At 38.0% G+C, this 27,724-nt stretch overlaps 1 protein-coding gene across 1 annotated transcript; it reads left to right on the top strand.

Moving 5' to 3' along the window:
• Positions 1 to 27,724, top strand: suPaxB (paired box protein). Its single transcript, NM_214594.1, is given in 12 exon segments — positions 1 to 52; positions 1,052 to 1,300; positions 10,325 to 10,490; positions 12,208 to 12,309; positions 12,312 to 12,404; positions 12,942 to 13,294; positions 15,564 to 15,943; positions 18,575 to 18,698; positions 21,963 to 22,097; positions 22,635 to 22,733; positions 24,008 to 24,235; positions 25,661 to 27,724. Coding segments are annotated over 10 exon segments (1,803 nt in total). The 5' UTR covers positions 1 to 52; positions 1,052 to 1,143; the 3' UTR covers positions 24,202 to 24,235; positions 25,661 to 27,724.

Below are 27,724 nucleotides of genomic sequence, written 5' to 3'. Positions count from 1 at the left end.
TGAACGGCTAAACACGGCGCTGAAGCAAGTGCTCTCTCGGCCGCCATCATACGTGAGTACATGCATAGGAAGATCTGCATTAATTTTAAACACATTATGCCTACAATTGCTTGTTGAAATAATGTATGAGTCTTTGAATTTGATTAAATGTATATGTTTTGTTTAAAATGAGTGTCTATCTGCAAATTGCTCGTTTGATGTTCCCAAAAATGAGAGTAACATGATTGAATTGTTGAGTGTGTACGATTACGGTCAAACGCGCGTTTCGCATTTACGACGAGATTTCCTAACCTGGCTCTGGCTGAAACCACCCAATTTTTTTGCCTTGAATTGTCCATCTCTGCACTCTTTCTGTGGTTGCCCGTGTCGGAAATGTCCTCCAACTTGGGGATGAACCTTCTTGCTCCACGATCGCGGCGATAGTGAACAGTTTTTGCTTGCTTGACTGCAGAATCACGATCCAAGAATCTTGAGCAGCGTGTTTGTAAGCAGAACCTTTGCCCAGTCCGTATATGCTTCAGTAGACTTCATATCAACATTGCCCCCGTATCTATCTAGTCACACGCTATGCGCTCACCTGTGGCAAGTGCACACAATTCCGTCGGGATAGTTTCTTAACTTTGAACCCCTGGAGCAGTGATACTTCTTTTGATTTCGGAGGCTGACTAAACTCAAGGAATTTTAGATACAGTCTGGGTAAACTTTGCCAAGATACGGGCACGATTTGAGTGCACCGGAGCCTGCCTTGGGTAATTCCCTAACTCTCTCATGCTTGGATGTTCCGCGGCCGCCGAAAGTATAAATTACATTATTCTCCGCCGCGCCCAATGATGTATAATTTGTAGATCATCTGAAAACTTAGTATTCTTAGAAAGAGAACTGATGGAAAATAATTCATCTGAGGTATCTGACAAATCTTTACGTCACTCATACATGTAGCTTACCAACAATTGAGTTTTGTATCAATTTGTATGTGAACGGATAAAGGGTATCCTCAAGATTTCAAGATGTATTTTGAATTTCAACCATTTTTCATTTCCCTTTGTTGCAGGTTGATCATCCTCTCTGCAATCCTTCATTCTATTACATCCAGGAAACTCAAAACAATCAGTGCTGTAAAAGTATTACTAATCCCAACCCAAAATGATAGAAGAAGCGCATATTGTACACCAAGAGGCATCATTGCATATCCATCAAGGACCACCAGTGTTGCAAGTTCAAGGGGAAACAATGATGCATGTTCATGAAGAAAGTAGTCCAGAAGGGGAAACACCAAAAGCTAAGAGGAGAAGACTATCAGGTCAGTGTGTGCACTTATTATTAACTTATTATTACAGATATGTTATATGGATGTGTAGTTTAAATAATCAGAATATCCTAGTTCATATGCAGTCACTTCCAGTGCATGTTGTGTGTTTGAAAGTAGCCCAATATTTTGACAATTTGTATGTTCACACTTCACAGTATGGTTTGGTTGCTGGTTTATTTGTTTGGTTGAGATTTAGACCTACAACATCGTGTTTTAAAGTTAAGTTAAGTTAGTTAGTTAGTACATAATATTTAGCTCAAAGTGTTTCAGCTTTCATACGTTCATGAGCAATCACATTTCATTATTTCATTTTGTTATTGTGTATGTGTGTTTTCCATTATGTTTGTTTGTTTTAATTTTAGGACTATTAGTGTCTTGTTGGGTAATCTTGAAGAGGTATGCTCATAATTCCTATGAAAAAAAACCCATGTTAAACAGGTCTTCTTTTTAGAGAAGGAAATATATATGTTATTTTTTAATTGAAATAAATGATTGTTAGAGTTTTTTTTTAAATGTTGATAATAGTATCAACATTGACTAGCAAGCACATTTATAATGTCATCGTTTTACATGCCATCATTGCCTTGGCAAACAAAATGCATGTGTGTTGACCAGCCCTCCTTTGTAGCACTCTTTCAAAAAGAGGCCATTTATGTATTCACTTAAGTATATGACCCCATCCTGTCTATAATGAGCCTTTCAGCTTGCATCACAATAGAGGTTGATTGCTTTTAGCCTCTCGGCTGCAAGTGGTTTTGTTTAGGCAGAGAGTTCACCTTCTGATGAATGAGTTTTATGGTTTCAATATTTAAATACAGCCTTCCAGCTAAGTTGCAGGATGAAGCAAGCTAAGAGGAATTCGGGACATCCTGTTTCTAAACAAAGGATTGAAACAGAGAAAGTAAAAACTTAAGGTTAACTTGTTAATCCTCGTTTGGAATTAAAATAATCCACTCCTGCATTGATCTCCTTTATGTTAATTCAAGCGTTCATTAATCTAGATTATCTCTAAAAGAGTTAATTTACTCTGGTGGTTGTATATTTTGTAATACCACTTGGCCATTTATGTAATCTCATCAAATTTAATGCCCAAATCTTTGTTTGTGCCTGTTTCAAATTATTTCATTCCATGTTGTTTCCTAGTAACAAGCCAATGTTTGTCCTACCTGGCAAAAAGTAATATATACAACTCGTACTCTGACTATTTAATACAATTGGTTGTAAGTTGTAACAGGTGAATGAAATAATTTGTAACATGGCACTTAACAAATATGTACTATACATGTATCATAAAATTGATAACATTTTATTACATAACGAAAATTGTCTGTTGGTATCGGCCCGTTTTTCCAAAAATAAAAGTGTGTTATTATGCTTAGATATAATTACGAGACACAACTTTCATGTTCTTTTTCTGCCACCAATTTGCGTACAACACGTGTGCAAGTATATTAATGACAATGTACTGCGAATCCAATTATGATGTCAAGCAAGCGAATATCAATATGTTTCATTCATCTCTCTAATTATTAAAAAAAAAAAGGGTTTTGTGATAGGTGAAACATTTTTGGTCCGACTTGAAATCGCAAGATGTGTGGTTGACACAAACTCTGGAGGCCAGAACAGTTTTTCGGGGATCGACACACATTAATACAATGATTATGTAACATCACCCAACCCCCTGCCCAAAGAATTCAACTGTTACAGATCACATTCACGAGGAGTTATAATTTCTGGATCCATATATAATCTCCCGAGAGTGCAGCGACTTTTACCTTTCCAATTCACTGCACGAATCAGAAGTGCGCTTGTAAGATTTCAAGGTGAAAGGAAGTCCGATTACCACTGGACCAAAGTAAAGAGAGAGAGAGAGACAGACAGACACAGAGAGACAGAGAGAGCACGTATTCCCTACTCCGTGTATGGATGAGATACATGTACATGTACATCAATTTAATTGATAATTTTGGGGAAAAAATGGTCTGCGTGACAACGTTAATGCATGACAAAATGTTCTTAATTGAATGAAAATGTTAACATAGAAAAGGCTACCAGCTTTATTTTCGAATAATATTCAATCTGTTTTACATACATTTTGTGTAATTTTGTACCATATTTGCTTTCGAATGTTTTCCGTCTAAAGCGTTGTTTATATATATATTTAAAATAAATCGCGGCGGGAGGTATTTGGCGAACAATATTCATGATTAAAACTGATATTATCGTGGTCGGCGTGGAAACAGGCGCGGAGAGCCAATGCTTGTCGCAGGATAATACCCCCATTGATTTTCGAGTACAATTATCAGATCAATCTATATTTTGGAGCCTATTCTAGGTTACTATAAATGACTTGGGTAGAAAATAATCTCATGACAAGAAGCTACCCCGAACACAACGTGAATGATTGATAGCAGTTCAGATATCTATATAAAGTGACGGGAAAACGTAGGGCCTACATACTTATGTCTCTCAATTATACAATAGTATGACCTTGCAATCTAAAAGAAGTTGGACCTTTAAAAGCATTGGCATGCTTATTAAAGGCTTACTCCATTCTTATGTCAGTTTAATGCTCGGGTGTGTAACACATAAGTCACCTCCGCGGAGACATGAAATGATCAGCAAACGACGTTGATTCAGTATGATAAGCTGCACTGAAAGGCAGTAGCAAATATGACACTATCATCATACAACTACTTTATTAGGGCTTTAATGTCAGCCGCCCCCGACCTACATTTAACCTACTGATAATTCTTTGGAGCGCCAAGTGTCAACCTCTCCCTCTTACACAATTGCAGTCCTTTTTCTTACGAAATTGATTAATTTAATCATCAGAATTTGTCATTTGTTGTCATTTTCCCCCGAATTTCATCAGTACGATTTAAGAAAGTATTTGTGAAGGTAGTTTGATGCTCCACCTTGAGTTGAATCAGGTTAAACCCATGCTCAGTCTGATGATATTTTAACCCCAACCTGTAGGCCAAGTGTTCACGTACAGTCCAAAGTAAATGTCGCCATTGGTGAGATAACGAATATACAGTATTATTCGCATAGTATACTCGCCAACCAAAAGACATCAGTAAGCTATACTAAATATACTAGATGTATACACATTTGGGGCTTGTGGGATAATGTAGGTGTATCTGTTGTTATGAGGGAAAATCACCCAAAGCAGTATTCTCTAATTTGTTCTGTGATAAAATCGAGTTATACCAATATAAGGGCGAAATATTCACTCAATACTCAATAGATACATGTACATTCTCCATTTTATCTCAATTCTCAATACATCTTCCCATGTTCTGTACAGTATTAGCTTTATAATCAACCTTCTCTATCTACTCTCCCATTACCGATTTACATTTTGCGGGAGAATGGGTCGTAAAATCAATGCTATACAACAGAAGAAAAAAATCTCCTCAGCCAAACTGAGCAAACAAGTCTATTCATCGTGGAGTCGTTTTGATGAATCCTGGCGAGAGGAGGAATTGAACCTCAGCGGTTGTTTTCAACCAGCCCCAAAACCATTTCATCGCTTGACTGGGGGTTAGTAAAGCGTGATAATCACCAACTACCATTCTCTCCAGCTCCACCACATCTAGCCTTCTTTCGAGTAGTTTGTATTAAACGGTTTTTAATCTGTGCATTTGAATATGAGAATCAACGAGAATTTTATACTAACTTACATAATCTTGGATTTACATAGTGGTGCGTAAGCCTCGCTCGTGTTTTTCTTTCTCTTTTAATTTTAATAATGTTAAGCCAACGATAAAATGGGACATTTCCAATTCATTGTCAATTTATTGGACGTAAAAATGCTAGTGAACAGAAAACATCAAGTCGCGCAGAATTATTATCCAATGCCGATTTAAGCAAGAATGTCCTTTTGATTCTATTTTCTTTTTTCTTTTTCTTAGAAAATGTAAGCTTATTGAAAGGAGGCTACTTATTATTTGGTCAAGATAGTTATCCTCACTTCTACCTTTTGATTTTTACGTAAACAACCTTTATTCGTCGTACTCTTTTGACTCTTTTCATGGGAATGACTTCTTTCCTATTTCTGCCTAGTCTACTAACCTATGCCTCATTTGATTCCAGCTTATGGATTTTTGTAAAATGGAATTGAAATATATACGGAGGACAATTTTAATAGAAGCTGCTGCTCGAAAATGTTTTTTTTACCCCCCTTTTGGAAGAACTTTCTTTTAATGGTGTCACCTTTTAAAACCGCCCTTTCGGTCTACTTTTGAAGAGCAGGGGGGCAACTTGGCCTCGGCCTCCGCGCATTATAGTATTTCGAGCTTGAGCGTTGTTATAGCGCCACCAACATAATAAGAAAACATTTACAAAACGTTCATTCGATTCATGTTCATCATGTTGCATTGACGATGTTTCTATTTAGTTTTATAACGTTTCCAAGGTAGATAAAATGGCAGAGATTATAGACTACAGTTTATGAATGCCTTAAGATGTAGGTATTGTTCGGATGCGACACATGATTTGTCACTCAGTAGACGATATCGCCTGCTTTTTTGTGACACCACTGGGGAACAAAAAGGCGAGTGAATAGAAAGAAGTGCTGCGAACTCGCTCAGAAATCAAGGTTCCGCGTACACTAATTCCATACTAGGCTATAATTTTTTTCTGAAATGTTTATGAAAATATTTTCGTACTTTTGCAACATGCTATATGTACTATTTTTGATGCCCCTTTGCAGCTCAATCGCGTGCTAAAGTTTCCTTTTATTGCAGTAATTCAAAGCAGATTCGAAATTGTCCATATTCTCCTTCATTTCCTCTATAGTCATTGCAAATATTACATGCTCAAGGGAATATTTTAGGGTACAATAGATGAAAGGAATTTGTTTGTGGGAAGATTCCGTGTTATGATATCCTTTATGAGCGTGAAATGGAGCGATTCTTGGCTATTTGATCCTTTTACAATTGAGTTAGTAAATCCATGGTTTTCACGAATCCTCATTTATTTTTGCCATTCTTAATATCTGTCGGGGAAGCCTTAGTTGAAAGTGAGGTTTTTGCTGATAAAATTTGCTTACTCCACTTCAACATTAGCTCTATATATGTAAATGTCTGCCCCGAGTGGAACTTATAGAATTCCCGTGATAAGTATGTGTGATATAATTTTAAACATTCAATTGTATATGCGAACGGTAATGATCACACATTCTCAAATATAAAAGATTGAGATAACCTCTCCTTGACCTGCTACTGAACCCTTTTCTCTTGATTGAATATCGTTATTGAAACTTTGAAAGACCATTGTAAGAAGAACTCCACGTGAATCCATCAATGCGTTGAAACCACGAAGCCTGTACCATTATGAACAACCAACGTGTGGGGATTAAGTGGATTTAATCTTGGCCTTATAAGTTTTACGACCAACGAAAAATCGCTTGAACGCAACCGTGTTTTAAACTAAACGTCTTTGAAAACCGTGATGCTAGGGTGAAAAAGTGTCGACTGAACGCACCCTTAGCCAAACACCCCGACAAAACGAAGCCCTCTTGCCCCCTCCTCCATTTAAGGCCTGGCTCTAAATTATTATGCTTACAAATCTGTGCAAAGCGTCTCAGGGTGGGGAATTCTGAGAAATTACGCAATTTCGAAGCTTATTTTATATTTTTCATTTAGTTATTACCCATTTGGTTTCCGCAACTAATACTATTTTGCACTCAGGGGTTATCGTATCAGGATTGTTATTTTCCCCCCATCTTTATATATTTCCGATTTGGTATTTTCAACCAAGGGAACAGAAGAAGTGTTATCTTCTGACCTGCTGAGTGACCTATTTAGTTTTAGCTAACCCTTTCCCAACAATGTTTTTTCAAGCAGTAGAAAGATTCATGCACAATCCTTTTTGGATACACAAAATACACGGGAGCACGGGGCGAAATAGCCCCTGAAATGCCCCAAAGAGCCCCCCAAAATCAGAAAAGAGCCTCTGTAAATTTGCATAGAGTTCAATGCAAAACAAATTTTAGAGTATTAATTTCATGCAGGCAAGTTTGAAAAGTAGCCCCCGAAAAATAAAAATTAATTTTTTCCCTGTATTGTATGTTCTACGTATAATGAAACAGTACGGGAAGGTCTATCGTTAAGTAGACTATCTTCGGTAAGGTTGAAGGGGGCGGAGGGTCCCGCAGGCGCCGATCCGAAAAGCCGATTGTTCGATGCTATAGAATGGTATTATTGGACCTCACAATACCTTCCAGAGATCTGGATCCAGTTTGTAACCTTTCATTTTGAGTCGAGTGTGTAGGCTTTATACAAAGACGTGAAATCGACGCCCGGTCAAAGCCTTTTATGGTTCGAATTAAAAAAAAAAAGAAGCTACCAGACATAGTGTGGGGTGGGGTCGTATAGATTTTGGTAAGAAAGCGACGGTGATAGTATTTAGAATCTTAAGTAGGGTATGGATAAGTTAAAGGATAAGGGACTATACTATGGCGCCTGACAATACATTCAGTATATAGTTCTTTCAGGTAGTGATTTTGTGACCGTCTGTTGTATCCTTTAAGAAACACTTCCTTTATACTCCCCAGTTATACTCGGAATCAAGATAATCTTGCGATTAATGAAAGTTATACGAAGGATTACGGGTCACGCAGGACCATATTAAAAGCTGTTATGAATAGATTTAATTGGGTATACCTACCTTAGCTTCTTGAAACTGTTTTGGCTTATTGCGAAAACAACCATGGAATAGGCGCGTTCATCTTGCTTTAGGAGGGGTTGCAAACGCATTAATCGTATTTAAAGGGGAAGTCCACCCTGATTATTATCTCGGTTTTATTAAAGGCAGAAAATGAGAGAAACAAATTAGTGAAAGTTAGGGCATTATTCGATAAAAATAGTCAAGCGATCCTTCGGGGCCAGGTTACTCACTACCCCCCCCCCTTTTTTTTCACCGGCTGGCTGTTTCGCCGCTAAATATTTTCTCACGAATTGGGCCCCCTCTTTGGCCCCCTCCCCTGCCGCCGGCTGGATCCGCCCCTGTACCAAGCAACAACTTATTATTCCCGTTTTCGTCAACCCATGCCAAGTTTGCATTTAGCCCGCTATTTTGCGTTTTTCTTCTTTCTGGGCCCTGTTTTTAATGAAACTTGCTATCAAACTTGCTATCAAATGCTAAATTTCTATGACAAATCTCCCCCCAGCCTCTCTGCCAATCAAATGCTATTTCAGTAGCTTCCAACAGTATAACTGTCACTTGTCTTGCTAACAATTTTTTATGACACAGGGCGCAGATCCAGAGAATTTAGACTGCGGGCCGAGCCTCATTTTCGTTCAGTTTTCGTTTACAGTTCGATTTTGTTTCCATACTTTCAAAAACTGCTTAATAGTAAAGATTCGAAAATAAATTGCTTCTATGGTAATTTAGAACGAAATTTCCCCATGCCTTTGAACGATTGTATATGCGCCGCATCGCAGCCACGCAATGTGATTTGTGAGGGGATTTATGCGAGATACACGCACAACGTATCAGCGCCGAAGTGAAAGAGCGCGACACCCTTGGTTTGGGACAACAATACATGTACATAGATTATCAGTACTGCTTCAATGAAATACAGTACTCGTGTGAGTCATGCACTTTCCGAAATTAGTTGTGATAATTAATAATGAATATTCCAGAATATACCCAAGATTGAAAAAATACAGCGCGTTTGTCAAACTAAATATAGCAAGCAGAATTGTGATTTACGTTGCCAATTTAGCTGTATACACGGATCATGCGTAGTATGCCCAAGGTGCTGGTAAACCCTCCTTGGTATGACCGTACGTACGAATAATGCAATATGACCAGTCACATTTTTTATCTCGTTCTCTTTACCCTCCTTTTTTTCCTTACCCTCCTTTTTTTCCTTACCCTATCTCTCTCTCTCTCTCTCTCTCTCTCGTTCTCTCTCTCTTCTTCTTAAACATACACATATTTTCTCCCTCGAACAAAAATGATTTAGCTTTCTTATAGATCTCCTTTTCTACACATTTCAACTTTCTTTTGAAATTTATACACTGTCTTGAGTACAGAAAGGACATGTGCCATAAAAAAAACAATCATATTACATGAGTATCTTTAAAAAAAATATCTTATTATTTATAAAGACATTCTTATACATGATAAGTATATGTTTTATATAATAATGAAGCATTCCAAAGTATGTTTGTTATTCTCTATGTAAAATAATTATTAATTGAACTGACATTTTAATATATATACTGAAATCACAAAAAACAGGACTTCATATTTAAGATCATGAAATCCATACCCTTTAAAAAAAACACATCAGGCACATTGCTACAGTGTTTAGGTCTGGTTTTGCCTTTCTGACTACGCATGGCACACATAGTTATCAAGAAATGGCTATGCCCATGTCGTGCCAAGAAACTGTACATTATGCTAAGAAGATCTTGCTTTATACCTCTCTCTCACACACTTTGGTGGGGAATCTTGTAGATTAATGGGCAAGAGTATAATTACTCTCTCAGAATAAGTGATTTCTTGTGGTGAGGTTTTCTTTAATATTGATCACCTTGTTCTTTCAGTATAAACTCTCTTACTGGAACATACAAGGGTATTCAGTCAGTATAAACCACATGCCTTTACCGAGTGGTCGAGTGGTTTAAGGTGCTTGACTGGAGGTGCGAAGGTCGAGGGTTCGAATCCCGACACAACACTAATATCCTTTGGCAAGATATATACCTGCACTTGCTACTCTCCACCCAGGTGTTAAATGGGTACCAGGTAGGATGCGAAAGTTCATATGGTTGGACGAGCAAGTGTGCGCTTGTAAAATGGCGACTGGCTGGAATGCTCCCCAGGGAGTGGAAAATGTGCATACATTGTGTGCGGGTAAGCCTGAATCCGATGACCGGGGAATAATATATCTGTAAAGCGCTTAGGCACATCATTGGATCGATGTATGGAGCACTACTGGTATATAGACACAGAATATTATTATTATTAACTATATTTCATGTTTTTACATTTTATTAGATGCCGAGGGAGTAAACCAGTTAGGAGGATGCTTCGCCAATGGCCGCCCTCTCCCTACACAGATTCGCACACAGATCGTGGAGTTGGCACGGGAAGGAGTACGACCATGTGACATCTCCCGACAGCTCAAAGTGTCCCATGGGTGTGTCAGCAAGATCCTTGTCAGGTACGTCTGAAACAAGTCAAAGTCACACTGTCCTACTTGTAGCTACTTGCTCCCTCTATATAGAAAACAATGCCTAATCGGTGACCATTGGTCCCCCTCTGATCCTCTTTTTCTTATGTTAATTTAAAGGTAAAGACCAGTTATGGTCATGCGATTGCATTGTGAAAGAAACGTTGTGGAATCGATCAGAAAAGGTTGATCATCTAGCATCTAGCATCTGCAAGGTTCTGGGATCATCAAAATGATAAGAAATTTGGCCCATTCTTCGTAAAGTTACAAGCACTATACACAGAAAGATGTATATGGGACTACCCTATTTCTCTCACAGACCATGAGAGAAACAAATTTACCAATATATGAAATAGTAGGCGGTTTCCCGGCAAATTTTTTATCATCATGTATTAGTCAAAACATATTCTTTCACATGATTGGTAATGAGAGCTTCCATTTCATTTTTTGAAATTGGGGCGTTTCCAATACTGGTCTTTACCTTTAAAGCTGAGTTGATGAGATACCCACCTGTCCAGTGACCTTGCAGAGTGGTCCTATAAACTAGTACAGATAAGCTTTAAAAGAATAAGCTTTCATTTTATGCATACGTGTATGTCTTCATATGACAAGGCCCTTGGGGGTGTTTCACAAAGACTAAGATTGACTTTAAGTTGGACTTAACTATGGCAGGCTGTTCATGCCACTGTTTGCTCTTACCATTGTGATCTTAATAATTTTTCAAATAATATTTTTTCCTTCAATAATGAGTTATCAAAAATTGTAAATTCTGTGGATTTGTGACTTGATTTGTACGTCCCTTGAGAGAACTATGCAAGTAAGTGGTGAGAGCAAACAGTGGCATGAACAGCCTTCCATAGTTAAGTCCAACTTAAAGTTGATCTTAGTCTTTGTGAAACACTCCCCTGGTATGATAGATGGCTAGATGCTATGTTCACATCATTATATACAATAACATTATGATCTGCTCACTGCTTGGCAAAGAGATGGTGCGAAGTGTGGAGCTCAGGAAAAGTTACATGTCATAACAGAATCGTCTTACAAGTTAAAGAGATGGTTGAGTTCTGGGAAGAGGTGAAAAATAATTTGTGAGCGTGATCATTCTTATTATGCAAGTGTGGAAGAACATCAGATAAGACATGTTCCCTGAAAAGCATGGCTCTTCAAATGCCTTCATATTCTAAATATGTCATGTAACATTGCCCCATGTGTTCGTGTAGTCCCATAAACATCTTTCTGTGTACAGTGTTTGTAACTTTACCAAGACTTGGCCAAATTTCTTATCATTTTGATGATTCCAGAACCTTGCAATACACACAAATTCTTATATGCTAGAGGATCAACCTTTTCTGGTCGATTCCACACCCGTTTCTTTCACAATGCAATCGCATGACCAGAACTCAACTTCATCTTTAAGCAACAGAAAAGAGCAAGAACATAAAAGAATCTGCTGTTCCTTCCAAGTTCATCTCTAATGATCCAAAAGAAAAAGGCTACATAGTTCAGTCTAAACACAAAAAGGGATATAATCATCAATGGTTTAAAAAGAATTATTCAACACGATACATATTGCATGCTTGATTTACGTATTCATATGTTCTAATGGTGTATCAATTTGGGAGGGGACAAATGATCAGGAAAATACAAGTAGGCCTCTATCCTAGAATAACCTCTTTACCATGATGGACACGACTTTTCCTTCTATCAGATTCTACGAGACAGGGTCCATCAAGCCAGGCGTCATTGGTGGCAGTAAACCAAAGGTGGCCACCAGAGACGTCGTTGACAAGATCGCAGACTACAAGCGCGATACCCAACCATCTTTGCCTGGGAAATCCGCGACAGGTTACTGTCGGAAAGCATTTGCGGCAAGGAGACAGTTCCAAGCGTCAGCTCCATCAACAGGTAATGTTTATTGTAGTCAATTCTGTCTTACGCAATATCAGTCGTTTCCAATTTTTCATTATTGTCGTTCTTGTTATAAACTTTCTATGTCCACCCTGTGCACCTTTGGTCACACCAACTGTTAAAAGACCTCCCCCTCCCCCCCCCCCCCTCCCCTGTGAGCCGGAGCTTACACATAGTTACATGACCACCATGGGTTGTAAAACTTCAGAAATAACCCTTACATCTTTGTGGAATTAGATATTGATTAGAGGTCACATACTAAACATTTTCATTTCTATTTGTAACTTTCATCAGCACAGATATCACACTTTTGTTATTCCAAATCCAACATTGAATAATAATAATAATTAAGACATTTATAATGCGCAACATATCCCCCAAAGGGTGCTCAAGGCGCTTACAGTGAGCTACATAATATACTTTGATACAATTATGCTTACATTACAATTATACATGGTAAAAAAGATTATATTAGTTAAAGTTGGCCATTAGATAATGTCTTCTTTCCATGTATTTTTAATATTTTATTCATAGGATATTGCGGAATAAGATTGTGAACGGTTATGTTATGGAAGAAGCGACACTGACCAGAAAGAAACAGCAGATCGCCGAACTAGATCTTCCCGATGAAGCTCTTCCAACTCAAGTCACCATCCAGCGCCCGACCCCGCAGCAGCTTATGGCTCACAACTCGCAGCAACCCACGACCATCACTCCTGCCCAGTTCGCGCAATACTACAGCAGCCTCCAGCAGCAGAGTCCGCAGGCTGGCGGGTATCCCATTCACGTCCCAACGACGTCCCCCCAAGCAGCGGCGGCGGCCACGGTAGCCCCTAGTGGTGCCACCGTCAGGCTCCCGCCGGCCTACACCATAAAGGAACTCTTGGGTAAGCAGGTGGTGGTGGTGCAGGCTCACTTCAACCCTCAGCTCATTAAGAAGGAGAAAAATGTAGAAGAAGGTATTTCCCACCTCTTCAACTCATTCGCATGCCCAATCTTATTTTCTTGTATTTGTCATGTTGGCCAGATTTGTTTATAATAATAATAATAGCTAGTTCTTATATAGCACTTTTCAGGATCGAAGGCCCTCTCAAAGCGCTTTACAGATATATATATTATTACCCCGGTCATCAGATTCAGGCTTCCCCCCCCCCCCCCACACGATGTATGCACATTCTCCACTCCCTGGGGAGCATTCCAGCCAGGCGTCATTTTTACAAGTGCGCACTTGCTAATCGAAGCACATTAGCTATATCCATGTTTTGCATCCAAGGTCATTAAAAGCATCTGCCTTCACTCTAATTATATCGGGCATAAATTGGATATCTATATATTAATTGTGAAAATGGCACCCATTCTTAAAAAAGATGCCAACCCTCTCTGATTTTCAGGGAGGCTCCCTGAAAGTTTTAATGCCTGATTTTAATCCTGATTTTTTGAAAGATTATTCCTATAATGCTGTATGCAATTGATAAAACCTCCCTGATTTCTGAATGAATCCTGCCTAAAAGCTAAATGCAGGGCTTAAATTAATCCAAGGCCACCAAGGCCATGGCCGTGGAAGCCCTTTTGTTTGGCCTCAATGCCCCTCTCATTTCCTTGGAGATTTTTTGTGCCCTTTCTAATTCTTCCTATTTATGCTGTAATATAGGAATGTGCCCCACAGAAAAGTGGCCTTGCCCTGAAAGTATTGAAATTTAAGGCCTGTAAATGTAAAGGTTGGCATACATGGCGACTGGCTGGAATGCTCCCCAGGGAGTGGAAAATGTGCACACATTGTGTGCGGGTAAGCCTGAATCCGATGACCGGGGTAATAATATATCTGTAAAGTGCTTGGGCACATCGTTGGATCAGTGTATTGAGCGCTGTATAAAAAAACGGATTATTATACCTGGTTTAGAATATAATCTACAGACTTGCACTAGGTATTATTTTATTTGAAGTTAGATGTGATCGAATCAGATCGAGCACCACTTTTTGTAAGACAGGGCACTGTTTCTTGAAAAGTTGTGATGAAACGTAACCACAAAATCACATATAAATATCAGATATAGCACGATTTTCAACCAATTGCCCCTTCATATTTTTGCCATGTGTTTTAAGTATTCATTTGGTCACTGGATTCTAGTGGGCTTTTTGGGATATTTTTGCCTTCAAAAATCAAGTTTAATTGCTGGCGATCCACTAGATACTGAAATGTAGAATAAGAAAGCCATTTTTTCGCCCTTACATATAGAAGACATTGCACAAGTGTGCATGTTATAATATCTGTTCTATATTTATACTTCATTAATTTTACTTCATTTCTTAGTAAATAGTATGTGTGTGCTATTGTTGTTCCGTTGTATTTTTCATCTACACCTAAATACCATTTTACCATTTAATCAACGCATTTAGACAATTTTTGAGAAATATGTGGACATATTTTACAATGATTTCTACTGCTGATTTGATGGACGTATATTCAAGACATTTTTTGAAAAATATGTAAACATATTTCACAAAACATTATACATCAGAGTCAGGTGGATAGAACTCGCCAATGGTTGTTTCTTGCTGAGAAGCTTCGGCAGATGTTTTCAGAAATTGCGTGAAACATGGCGTTACGGCGTTAAAGATGAATCAAAATCGTTCATCTGTGCAACGATTTTATCTAAAAATTTAAACTAAAATTGCCATCCATGCAACTATCTTATACAAGACTAACTTTGTGTGTATGTGAATGAAGCTGCATGTACTGATTTTATAATTTTTTTGTATTCTTCATACATCTCTCATCTTCATATTTATTTTCATGTGATAACTATTCTTGTGATTGTTTTCACTTGCCTTGCCTATTATTTTTTGAAAATTATTTCATTCACAATTTTAGTGATTAGTTGTATGATGACAAAAATGTTGAAATGTCAAAAAGAAATTGCTGTTAATCAATACCGGTATATCAGAAACGTATCTGTATGAAATAAACTGGTGTAGAAATGAAGTTCTTAATATACAAGTAAGATTTTAAAAAAGTCACTTCTGTCATCAAACAATGTCATGTGAAGAAGTCAGTAAATTGGCAAAATTTAAATGATTTAAATGACTGAAATCGCTGAAGGGACTCGAATAATCTGTTCATGTTTTAATTCCCCGATATTTTTCACTGCTCTACAGATGCGCAAGCATTTGCCCAACGTAACGGCGTCAGTCCTCAGACCAGGCCGACGATGGCCCAGCTGTCCCCGGCCAAAGGAGTAGAGGGTGTGCAGATGGCTGAACCTATGGCCCACGTCCGCACCGTCCAATTGGCAGTTCCCACTAGACCAAACCAGCCGAACCCGGTCAGAACAGCCGTCACCGCCAACCAATCCCCTACAGCCATCACTCCCGCGCAGATGACTGCCTTCACCGGCGTCGCCATCAAGACAGAGCAACCTGACACCGATGCCAATGCCAACGCCCGGGCCAGCAGCTTGAAAGGTTACTACGAGAGCTTCGCCAGGGAGCTAGCCATGAGTGCCGGAGCCATTCCGTCCCAGGAGCAGCGACTCGTGGTATTAAAGATTACCTCTAATTTACCTTTGAAAAATAAACGGATCGATCAACCTTTTATGAAAATTAGAGCCCCAAAAGCAAGATGCCTTGCGCCAAAGGTCACAAATGCGTCTGTGATCCCGACCGATCTGTCCACAAAAGTGACCGTCGCTTCTGTCCAGCCTACAGATCTATCAACTAAAGTAAAGGTCACTACGATCATGCCAACAGATTTGTCGACAAGACCAAAAAGCTCATCGATGGTAGCAAAAGACTTGACAGTATCCAAAAGGAAAAACATTCCAAAGGGACTTAATAATACTGATCTAGCAACTACTGTCAAAGTAAATGAAATTTCTGTTGGGGTAGCTCCAACCAAAGCAAGCTCTGCAAACTCATTACATGGGCAAATTTTATCACAAGACGTTGTTGTGTTAGATCCAGATGATGTCATTAGAGACTATTCTTTGAAATCGATTGACAAGATAGATAGAAAAGAGAGCAAGTCGAATGAAAATAATGATGATCTTGATAACAACTCAAAAGAAAACACATGTCATCATGAAATTAAATCATCGTAATGATAATCAATTCGATATCAATTTGAATATACAGTCGCATGTTATGTTTATTTATGATGGTTCCAAATAAGGGTTAGTCAGGGCCAGTTTGAAAGATAGGATAGTTGACCAAATTCACTATCACATTTGATTTTTCACATCTTCGCAATGGAAATTTTCCCTCGAAAACATTGGTTGTATGTATAATGCCTTAAATGCATGCATTAATTCACATTTCTCTTTTCTGCCATAACTATTGATGAGTGCAATATCGGGTCAATGCCAAAGGTAGTGGCGTTGTTATGCACAGATTTTGTGAATCCTTTTAATTTCACGCATATGTAAGATAGTATGTTTTTTTTAAACTGAAATAATGAATGCTTGCGCTTTTATTTTCTTCTTTTTTATACTTTTATTATCCGTTATTTTGATTTCCGACGTGAACATATGTTTCTGTCTAATGATTTAATCATATGGATGCTAATTGAAATAATAATTCAATTTTATTTCTTAAATAACGCAAATTTTATATGTTATCATATAATATTTTTATATCTTTCCTTCCGAATGATGACACTATCACATATTTCCATGCAATCATATTCTCTCAATTTTTATGGTCATACTTGTTGTATCTTATAATCTTGTTTAATACTCATGGTTGAGGCACACTAACCCAATATATGTAGTATATCGTAATACTTCTCATCTAATGTAATCTCAAGTAGTTGGTGAAGATGCACAATCTATTTAACATTCCATTAACCATTTGAATGTATGTCTGTCAATTTAATGAGGGGAAATTTTGTTTGACTGACAGCAAACAAGAGTGACGTTCAACGAGGCAGACGGCCCCAGAAATACTTTCAGAAGGTCCACATGTTGGTCCGCTTCCTGTTAGTCTTATAGTTAGTTGCTTTCGTGAGCCCTCAGATTTTTTTCTTCAGGAGGCTAACGAGTCATAGTTTGCATCTCGTGGGCCGTCTGTGGTCAACTGAGCTATAAACCTAATCCTAGACCAACAATAAAGTTGCCATTATAAGAAATTGTGATCCACTATAAGTGGTGATTCTTTTTATCTAATTCTTTTTGTGCATATTGGCCCCCAAGTATAACAGTATTTTAACCACTGATGGGAATACCCTGTTGAAATAAAACGAAATAAATAAATAAATAAATATTTCCATATAAAATTTTCCAAATATGTTTATCTCAAGGAAATACTGTGATCAGATGCTATGTGGACATGATACCATTTTAATTTCCTTCCATGTGGGAGTATGTGTTACAAATTGTGTCACCAGAAAGTACCATCTTTGTAGTATACATGTACTTATATGTAGTTTCTTTCAGATGTATTGCTTTGTGTTACTTATGTTCACCAAACACTGGAATATAACGACAAACATTTTATTTTAACTTCATCTGTTTCACGAGTGGTTAGTATTGGAAGGTAGTTAAAGCCTTGCCAATCTGCTTCTTAGAACTGCGGTCTGATAATATTTCTTAACGCAGGCGTATGTTGAAAATGAAATGTTTGCTCGTATATCTCTCTACAATTTCTTTGTGCAATGTGAAGGATAAGTATCTAACAACATCGTAGTCTGTACTCGTGTTTCTTCTTGGGTGTACTAACACACTGGGTTGTCAATGGTTGTGTATCTTTCCTTCTCGGATATTCTTAGCACTTTATTTCTCCTTGAAATATCTTTCTCAAATCGCATATTCATCCAACTTTCCAGTCTCTTTTCATGTTTTCTCAGGAAAACACTAATTTGATATACTCTGGTAATTTCCGGATTTTTGGTATCATTTTTCATAGCACATCGATTAATTCCTAACCAAACTGTAGATACTTTCCTGCTCACTCCAAGATACATTCTTTAATCGGCACTCCATCATTTGTCTAAAAAAAATGACAAAAGTGTCCTCTTTTTCTCTGCACTTTGTGATCATTTACCAAATTCTCTAACAAACTTCAGGAGTTGGGTTTTTTATTAACCACATTTGATATTCTTTGGACGGAGAGGCCTTCAAAATACCCAAAACTCATGAAACTCTCCCCACTTTTGTGCTTCCATTTTTCGTCAGATTCCTTTATCCGAGTCGGCAGGGTTGCACACATTGACACCTGTGCAGAGTGATACGAACGTAAGGGGCGCTTATACGCGAGTGGTTGAAAGTCCCAAAGCGGAAGAATTGAGATTAGCACGAGGTGAATATGAACATTTCTGTTTTTAGTTTATACCATGGTGTCGTTTTATTGTGACTTGTATTCTTTGGGTTAGAGGTGGTTGAGGGGATTTTTGAGCGTTGAACTTGGGGCCCCAATTCATAAAGCTTCTTTTCAATAACTAAGTACAATCACGGATATGGCCTACTGATATCGTTGTATTTCATTGGCTGTGAGCAAACTTATTATTGAATGTGACGCTTGTTATTGAAAAAAAGTTTAATGACACATGGCCCAGGATATGTAAAAATTGGTTTGGATACTATACCGAGGACGATTCGCGTATGGGAGAAAAATCTGCCAATGCCCTCTTGATATAGAATACCACATCTCCCTTTTTGGCAGTCCGGGATCAGTCTTCAACTATAACACCATTGCCGGTGTATGCGAATTGCAATGTTAAGGTGTAAACCTACAACAAATTCATCAATTTGTTTCAAATGGAATTTATTAATGTTTAAGAAACTGAATAAATGAAAATGACTTGATAATGTAGTTTTGATCTATTAAAAAGCATATGAAGAAAGGGAACTGTTTTAGTGTAAATTAGATAAATGTTCTCTAAAATCTTAATTTTTCCCTTTTTGGAGGAAAGAAAGGAACTCCAACTTTGTTGTCAACAGGTGACTTATTATTATACATGTATATAACACTTATTATAGCATCGGCTAATTGACCAAAAAATCGTTTAAAGTGAAATCATAGATTTACTACAAAAGTCGGAAGTAGTGAGTAATAAGTCTATGGTGATATCATGTATTGTGTCATATAGTATAGAACCAGTTAATGACGGTTGTCGTCATTTTCAACTTTTCCTCCTTTTCAAATTTCTATGAAATGTGATATGTTCTTGCCTGTAATTGTGATTCCGAAGAAACCGACAGTTATTTTTTTCTGATTGAACATTGCACATCGAGATTTAGCACTATATATGTATTTATAACTTTCTTCTCTCGTGTGTACACTTATTTTGATAATAAAAGAGGGGTGATTATGACGAGTTGTACAGGATGCGTTCAGAGTTACGAATTAGGATCGCTACTGTAGCGGGCCAAATGTGTGCATGGTAGCGATTGCCGCCTAAAAAGAAATCTCATGTACTTCATGCACACATGTGTGCTCTATCAAATTTCCAAACTCATTTTTTTTTTTTTTTTTTTTTTTTTTTGGGGGGGGGGGGGGGGGGGGTTAATATCGAAGATTTTAGACATATATGTTGTTATTATGCCCCATCCCCAACTCCCGGACAACTAATCATGTGTCTGCCTCTGAGTTTGATCTTAAAATGCATGAAAATTAACTCTGCTAGATTCACATCCCGTGCAAGGCATTGTAGGAGCAGTAGGACTGAAGCTGGGGCCGACGAAATAATTATGATATACGAAACGTTAGTGAAACATTGACTTCTTATGGGCAGTCACGGATTTTTCTTGTGAACGTTTGTTGGTTGCCGTTTTGAAAGTGGTGTTTGATAAAGAATGGTAATGTGAATGTTTGTTGATATGAGGTATACAGAGACGGGACCCTATGGTATGGTTGATCTTAGCTGCATGGTCGGGATATATTTTTTCCTGTGGGGACTGGGTAGAAACTAGAGGTCATCATGTTTATAGGGGCGGGGGGGGGGGGGTTTGACGGTCTACATTTACTTATAATATTGCTAAAAATTAACTTCAAATTCAAATTATTGAAATGAAATCCTCTATACAAGGCGATTTAAATCGCTGGAGGGGGGGGGGGGGGGGGGGGGGGGGGGGGGGGGGGGGGGGGGGGGGGGGGAGGCGCACGTGCCACCTGTCGTGTTGGGTTGACACGTCTGGATTGCAGATGCGGTTCCAGAAACATGATTGGGGAGGGGGGGGGGGGGTTAAGGGTTCTTTCTCTCATTTTTTCATGTGCCGTGCCTAAATTAAAATTTTAAGAAACTCGGGAGGGGCACATCATTTTGGATAGGAATGGTTTGAGCCCCCTCCCCTTCTTGAAACGCTACCGTTGGCTCTTGCTTGTGTGTGGAGGAGAAGTGTGTTATGTATGTTTCAGCTTGTGTTGAAGGGACAGTTTAGATAAAGCAAAACTAGAAAATGCCCTAGAATAAGTGTAGGTTTCCTGAAAATCTGCCTTTTATGTAGGCCTACACTGTTCCTTACCAATGAGTGTTCAGAGAGACATAAAAATGAAGATATTCTTGGCATAATGTAAATTCATGCAGTGGCGGATCCAGGGGGGGGGGGGGGCCCGGCCCCCCCCCCTTGAAAAAAAAAATCATGTAAAATCACGTTTTTTACCTTTTTTGGGGTTGGGTGGCCCCCCCCCCCCCCTGGCGCTCAAGGGGGGGGGGTGCAAATTGAATTTTTTTTGAGGATCAAAAAAAAAAAAAATGTACTCACTACCCCCCCCCCCCCCCCCCCCCCCCCTCGGGAGCAAAAAAAAGTTGGGCCCCCTCCCCTAAGAAATCCTGGATCCCGCCTGAATTCATGTAATGCCTTTTAGCATGACATGAACCCAGCAATTTCCTTGATAATGTGACGTACCAGGCGAGAGTAGGTTGAGTTCTGGGGAGGTGAAAACTAATTTGTGAGTGTTTTCATTGTTATTATACAAGTGTGGAAGAACATGAGACAAAAAATGTTCTTGTTTTTTTTTTTTCAAAGAAATTTGATATTCAATCATTCTTGAGCAAGAACAAAACAATAGATTTGAGCAAAGTACATGTTGTAACATTTCGGTAAAACAACATTGTTACATCAGTTGCACATGTCTCTATTTCTCTAGTACTACAACAAATTTATTGCGTTTGATAAAAAGAACCAGCTCAGCGTCATAAAACGTTTAAGCATCTTCTTTTTTTTTTTTTGGGGGGGGGGGGGGGGGGGGAGGAGGGGGCCCAATTCGTGAGAAAAAAATATTAAGCAATGATTCATCAAGCTGGTGAATAGGTGGGGGGGGGGGGGTGCTGAAATAATTTTTTCCCCTTCTTTTTGGGGGGTCAGGGGGCGCTTTGTTTTTTGTTTTAAAAAAGGTAAAATTTTCGTTACCATCCTTTATTTTTAACCATTTTGGGGGGCTAGAGGGGAGGGGGGGGGGGGGCGGTAGAATCGGCCCGTGGATCCGCTCCTGGTACATACCGATATACTTTATGCAATTGCTACATGATCAACTTTTTCTGATCGATTCCACTGATGGGAAGAAAACAACAATACAAATATTTCAAACACCATTTCTAAATACCCTTCATGACCCCTGTAGTCCGACAAGCAGGCACCCCTGTCCTAAGCGCCGGTAGCCCTGGAGTAGCTGACAATGCCACCTTCACGGAGCTAAAGCCCGCCAGTGTTCTCGGTTATCAAGAAGTGTACCCGACTGCGCAACCTCCCATTCAAAGTGAGTATGATTTTATCAGATGAAATTAGAAAGGAGGGGGGGGGGGGGGTGATTTAATTTGTTGTTCAGTGCATCGATACTCGACTAGTTTGTACAAATGCTTATTTTTTTTTCAAAGGGGGCTTCCACCCTGATTAAATTGGTTTTAATAGAAGCAGAAACATGAGATAAAAAAGGTTAGTGAAAAATTGAGCAAAAATTGATAGAAAATTATAACATTTCTATTAGTCTTTAAAGTTTTTAACCAATTTTCGGGACGGAAAGCAGTTTAAATATAAAACAAATCTTTAAATGCGAATAATTCGAAAAGTGGCTCGCGCGCTTACGCCCTTCTGCCAGTCGGCCGACGAACTGAGTAATGAAATTTTTTTAAAGGTGTGATCAATCAAATACAAATTGGCAACTCTGTGACGCATCTTGGGAGCTCCCCTCCCATTTGCCGTGCACCTTCTTTTCTTCTTCTTTAGACTTTTTTAGACTATCTCTCTTCGATCCCCCCGTATTTCTCTCATCTTGCTCATGATCGATGATTCACAGATGCTACCACACTCACGACAGCCGGCCAGACCACCGGGATCACCACTGCCTCATTAGCGACCTTCTTGCCCAACACCACCACAGCTCCAGTGAAAGCAGGTAGGACCCCGCCCTAACCACACCCTAACCGCACCTAAATCACGCCCTCTCCATGCTAGATGTAAATGCGATTTTCTATTGAGTTTGAACACTTTAATCCTAGGGTATTCACTATCGTGTATGTGTAAAAAAAAATCACTTCTCCATAATTTAAAAGTTATTCCCTGTTCGTGTAGAAGACGAGGATTTCTTTTTAAGGAAACAAAGAATTGCTAAACGCATCTTTTGGTAGCCTTTTTGAGAGGCTCGTTGTCTAGGAATTGTATCGCGGGGCACTGAAATAATACCTATATTTATATACGGTATATTTATATACAAATTCAAGAGGGGAGGGGGGGGGGGGGGTAACCCGCCGAACCCCCCCCCCCCTAGATCCGCCCCTGGACATATTACGTAATCTGAATATGATTTCTATGGGACCTTGCCCTTGAGTTGAGTTTCGAAAGTAGTTCCGATCATGTTCATGGTAGTTTTTTTGCGTTTTCGTAGATGAAAACGCAAGTATCAAATCCCAAATCAGTTATTGTGATTGCATTGTTCGCCTCGTTGTTCACACCTTATTAATAAGATTTATTTTTAAAACCACCAGTTTGTCAATCTCAAAAAAAAAAAAAAAAATAAAAATTGTTGGACATTTGCAGGGATATTGTAGCATGCTCTTGATTTTTGTATGTGGTTTTTAGCGATATTACAAGCATGTTTGCGACCGGGTTTCACTATTTCTTGTTTCTTCACTTTATTGCTTTATTATTTCTGTATGCCCTTTTTTCACTCGTTGATAAGAATTCATTTTCCTTGTAAATCGCCCTCTATTTCTCCCTCACGAATATATTTATTCTAGTATATAAGGCATTCTTTTTTAATCATGCATAACATGTTTTCAATTCAAAATGATGAACATTGAGAGAGAGGGTAGTGAATGTATTCCACACATATCTGATAATCGATGCTGATATGGAAATCATTTTTCGAATACTCCAATGTCAGTCATGTAAATTTTCTATACGCTCTTGTCTAATCGTCTAGTCATTTAAAGCAACTTTCTTTATTTTGCAACAACACTGTATGCCTGTCTCACAAAGCATTTGCAACCAGTAACAAATAGCCTTTCTATTCATTTCACTCTTTTGTTTGCATGCCTCTGTTTGTTAATTGATAAATCCCTAACATTCTTTTTGCCGTGCTTTTAGTTTATAGTGCAATTTTCTTTTACTCATAATTCCTTCCTCCTTCATTCCCCCACCCACTGCGGCCCTGCAATCTGGTCTTTGTAGACTACGCTGCCCAAATCCATCACCTACAACAAGCCAGTCTAGCCCTGGCCCACCGGCAACAGCAAGAGCAGCATCAGCTCCAGCTGCAACAAGAGCATCGTCAACACATGCAAGATGGAATCCCCCACGACATTTCTTCCCCAAACAACCCGTGGCCCGCTCGACCGAGTCTTGTCTCCTCACACCCTGCATGATATCATTATGTGTTTCACTGTTTTTCATTTTGAGGTGAATTTCGCACGCAACTCCATATGATTTTTGTCTTCTTTCTGCCTTGCACGTACATTACAGAGCTCTCATATCAAGAAAGGTGTTAATGACTTGTATTTTGCATGGGCGGGGGACTGGACCGTTGCTACGCCCAGTATATTAATGATTTTTTGTTTTGTTCGTTGCTCTTTTCCCTTTTGGGAATCCTTATCATATATCCTTTTTTAGTTTCTTCTATTTCTTCCTTTTCTTTTTCTTCACCATCCTCCTCTTCATTTAATTCACTCAACTTCGCCCCGGTTTCTTCTTTTTATCATTATGATTATAAACATAAAACCATAATTATTGTACCATGGGTGACAATTTCACGTGTTTACCGTATGTGTGCAATACACGTTTTTGTTTTAAAGTTTTTGTTTAGAACATTTTTACCTTGCCAAAAAAAGTGTAAATATATGGACAAAATGATTCACTAAGCTGTCGACAATTATTTGTGTCTTGTCAGCCGGCCAAGCAAATATTCAGCAAATTCCATCCCATTCCCTTTTTTTTTCTTGCTATGAGAGATCTGTTGACGTGCTACTTCTTGCTTTCTTGCATTTGCATAACTATTTTATTATTATTATTATACTCGCATCTTTGTTTCAGCTTGATGTTCTTGCATTTAGTTATAGTTTTAACCATGTTTAATGATTAATTGCATTTTAAATTTCCTTTAATATCTCCTTTTCTAATGCTTATTGCTTCACAATCTTTGCTTCGTTCATGCTTCTGGCTTAAATTATGTGATCGGAGCACACATTCAGCATTTTCTCGCTCCACCCCCCCCCAACATTTCTTCCTCGCGCTCCATCTGTTTCTCTTTTTCTCTCTTGTATTATGAAAAGGGCCAACCTTCCTTTTATCTCATCGTCCTTCTTTCTTCTTCTTCTCCTCCTTCTTCTCATTTTCCTCTTCTTCTTCCACCTCCTCCTCCCCCTCTTCCTCTTACTCTCCTTCTCTCCTCCCCTCTCTGTCACACTTCCATCTCTTTATTTACTCTTACAAACCCAAATTAGTTAACGTACTCAATAATACCACAATCTGATTAAGAGTTACTCCTTAACATTAATTTCACTATGACATTAATTTTTACTATGACATTAATTTCACTATGACATTAATTTTTACTATGACATTAATTTTTACTATGACATTATTTCACTATGACATTAATTTTTACTATGACATTAATTTCACTATGACATTAATTTCACTATGACATTAATTTTTACTATGACATCAATTGAAAAAAGGCGAATTTATCTTTTAACCATTTCGATCACTCGCGTTTTTAAGGACAACAAACATTGTCATTACATTTGATTATCTTGTGGAAAGTATAAATATGAAAATAATATTTTTTTCTTCTTGCTTTCTCCCTTCTGTCTCCTTAATTCACAGCCGCGTCATCATAATACCCGTCTCCCATCGACTAAATACAGAACTGATGACAAAACTGAAAAGGTCACTTCCAAAACCTATGCATCAAACGAACACATCTTGCTTCTTGCAAGAAAATAGTTATATATTTGTTAGTATTGCCAATGTGATACAATATTATCTATAATTTTGCTTTTGATTTTATTTTCTAAATTCGTCTGCATTTATCGCATAGAGCATCAAATATTATAACTTTTTTAATTTTTTATTTCAGTTATTGGTAATACATTTTATTTCATTTTTTAATTTTCTTTTGTATAGTTTTTTGGTGCAGGATCAGCTGCTGTATAGACAATATTTGTTGATTTTAATTATTTTGTATTTTGTATTTGATTATATATTATTAATTCCTTGAATGTAACCTCTGGGTTTGTCCGAATTCCAGTTTTTCTTCTGATGACACAAAATAATAATGTATTCATGACCTTTTATTTAATGTGATGGTTCAAACCACCCCAGAGGTATTTTTGACAAATGTTGAGGATTAAAGTATATAAATATATTTCTTTATAATGTGTTACTTTCAGGTTTATGCAAGAACGCCTTTCTAAATGTTTCAAAACGATTGGGTGATCAGTGTATTATGTTCAATGTCCTGGTTAAGCGGTGTGACTATTTCTACTAGTGCTTTCATCACACATTTTACGAGGTTTAGAAAGTAAGAGAGTAAAGTTTATATGCATTCATCGGTCTTTCTCATTTATTGCATTACCATAGTAGAGGCTTACCATATATTGTGAAACAAGGCTTAAACAGAGTGTTATACCTTTTGCTGCTTTTAACAGAATACATTTATATCAATTATCTGAAGATAACAATTTAGTTTTATATGAGAGAGTTTCTTTTTAACAGAAGACCTTATGGAATATATTCAAAGATGGATTTATAATGATGTAAAACTGAATCTGGAAAGTAAGAAGGTGGAAATAGTACTGTGAGTTATGCGATGTAAGATGAATTGTGTATATAGGAAAACAATAATGCCCACTACTCACAAGTCGTTAATTCGAACGCGCTAATTTCCTAATTTACTATACGCTAATATTAGCCATTAATTCAACGTAACGTTTCCACTATTCCTTTCGCATTCATTTTGTTTTGGTACGATGCCGTTTTAAAGTTGCGGAAAGACCGCAACAGCGGCTGACGCAGTCATAACGTCAGGCAAATCACGTAACAGTGGCTGACGCAGTCCTAACGTCAGGCAAATCACGCAACAGTGGCTGACGCAGTCCTAACGTCAGGCAAATCACACCTCGTGTGCACCATTGAAATCCAGTGCAGCAGAAGCGTGTTATTGCCAGCACACTAATAGGCCAAATTCAATGACTATATCAGTGGATGCCAAGGTGAGATTGGAATCAGGAGAGATAACATTTAACAAATCTTTATCTTTTAAAGTTTCTTTAATTTTAATTTCAGTAATGTTGATCTTTTTTTCTTCTTACGGCTTTCCCAATTCATACGAGTTCAAACGGTGCTTTTCTAAAGCAGCTCTCTTCTAAAGATTGTCTTTCAAGCTAATATTCAAAGTTACTAGTTTGTTTCTCTTCTATAATATTAATGTAAGATTAACACAAGGTGGAATTTCTGTTTGTCAATTGATAATAATTGTGAGGAAAAAGAGGGTGACTTTATTCCTACATTCTTTCAGTTGTAATAATATATTGATTTACATGGACCTTGAGGCATGTGAGACCCTATTGAGAAAAACGTGTTTATTTCTGTTTACTGATGCATGGAATATGTTATGAAAAGATGGCAGTCCTTAAAATAAGTATGTTGAATGTGTAATTATATTTAAATGTCTTTTCACCATTTAATGGCAAAATATTTGTATGTTCAATACATTGTATCCTTTGCAGCTTTAGATTCAAACTATATCTTTCAGTACTGGTTTGTGGTCAACGTTTCTTTCAAAAAAGTATCAACATTCCATTTAGTATGACGGTCAACCATGTAAAGGAAACTTTTCGAAAAAATACAAATATTTGCATAAATAATAGAGAACACACGTGATATAAA

This window comes from Strongylocentrotus purpuratus, unplaced genomic scaffold, assembly GCF_000002235.5.
Source record: "Strongylocentrotus purpuratus isolate Spur 01 unplaced genomic scaffold, Spur_5.0 spur5_scaffold_10, whole genome shotgun sequence".
NCBI lineage: Eukaryota > Metazoa > Echinodermata > Echinoidea > Camarodonta > Strongylocentrotidae > Strongylocentrotus > Strongylocentrotus purpuratus.
The sequence above is the reverse complement of the archived record's forward strand: the minus strand, read 5'-3'. Positions and strand labels throughout refer to the sequence as shown.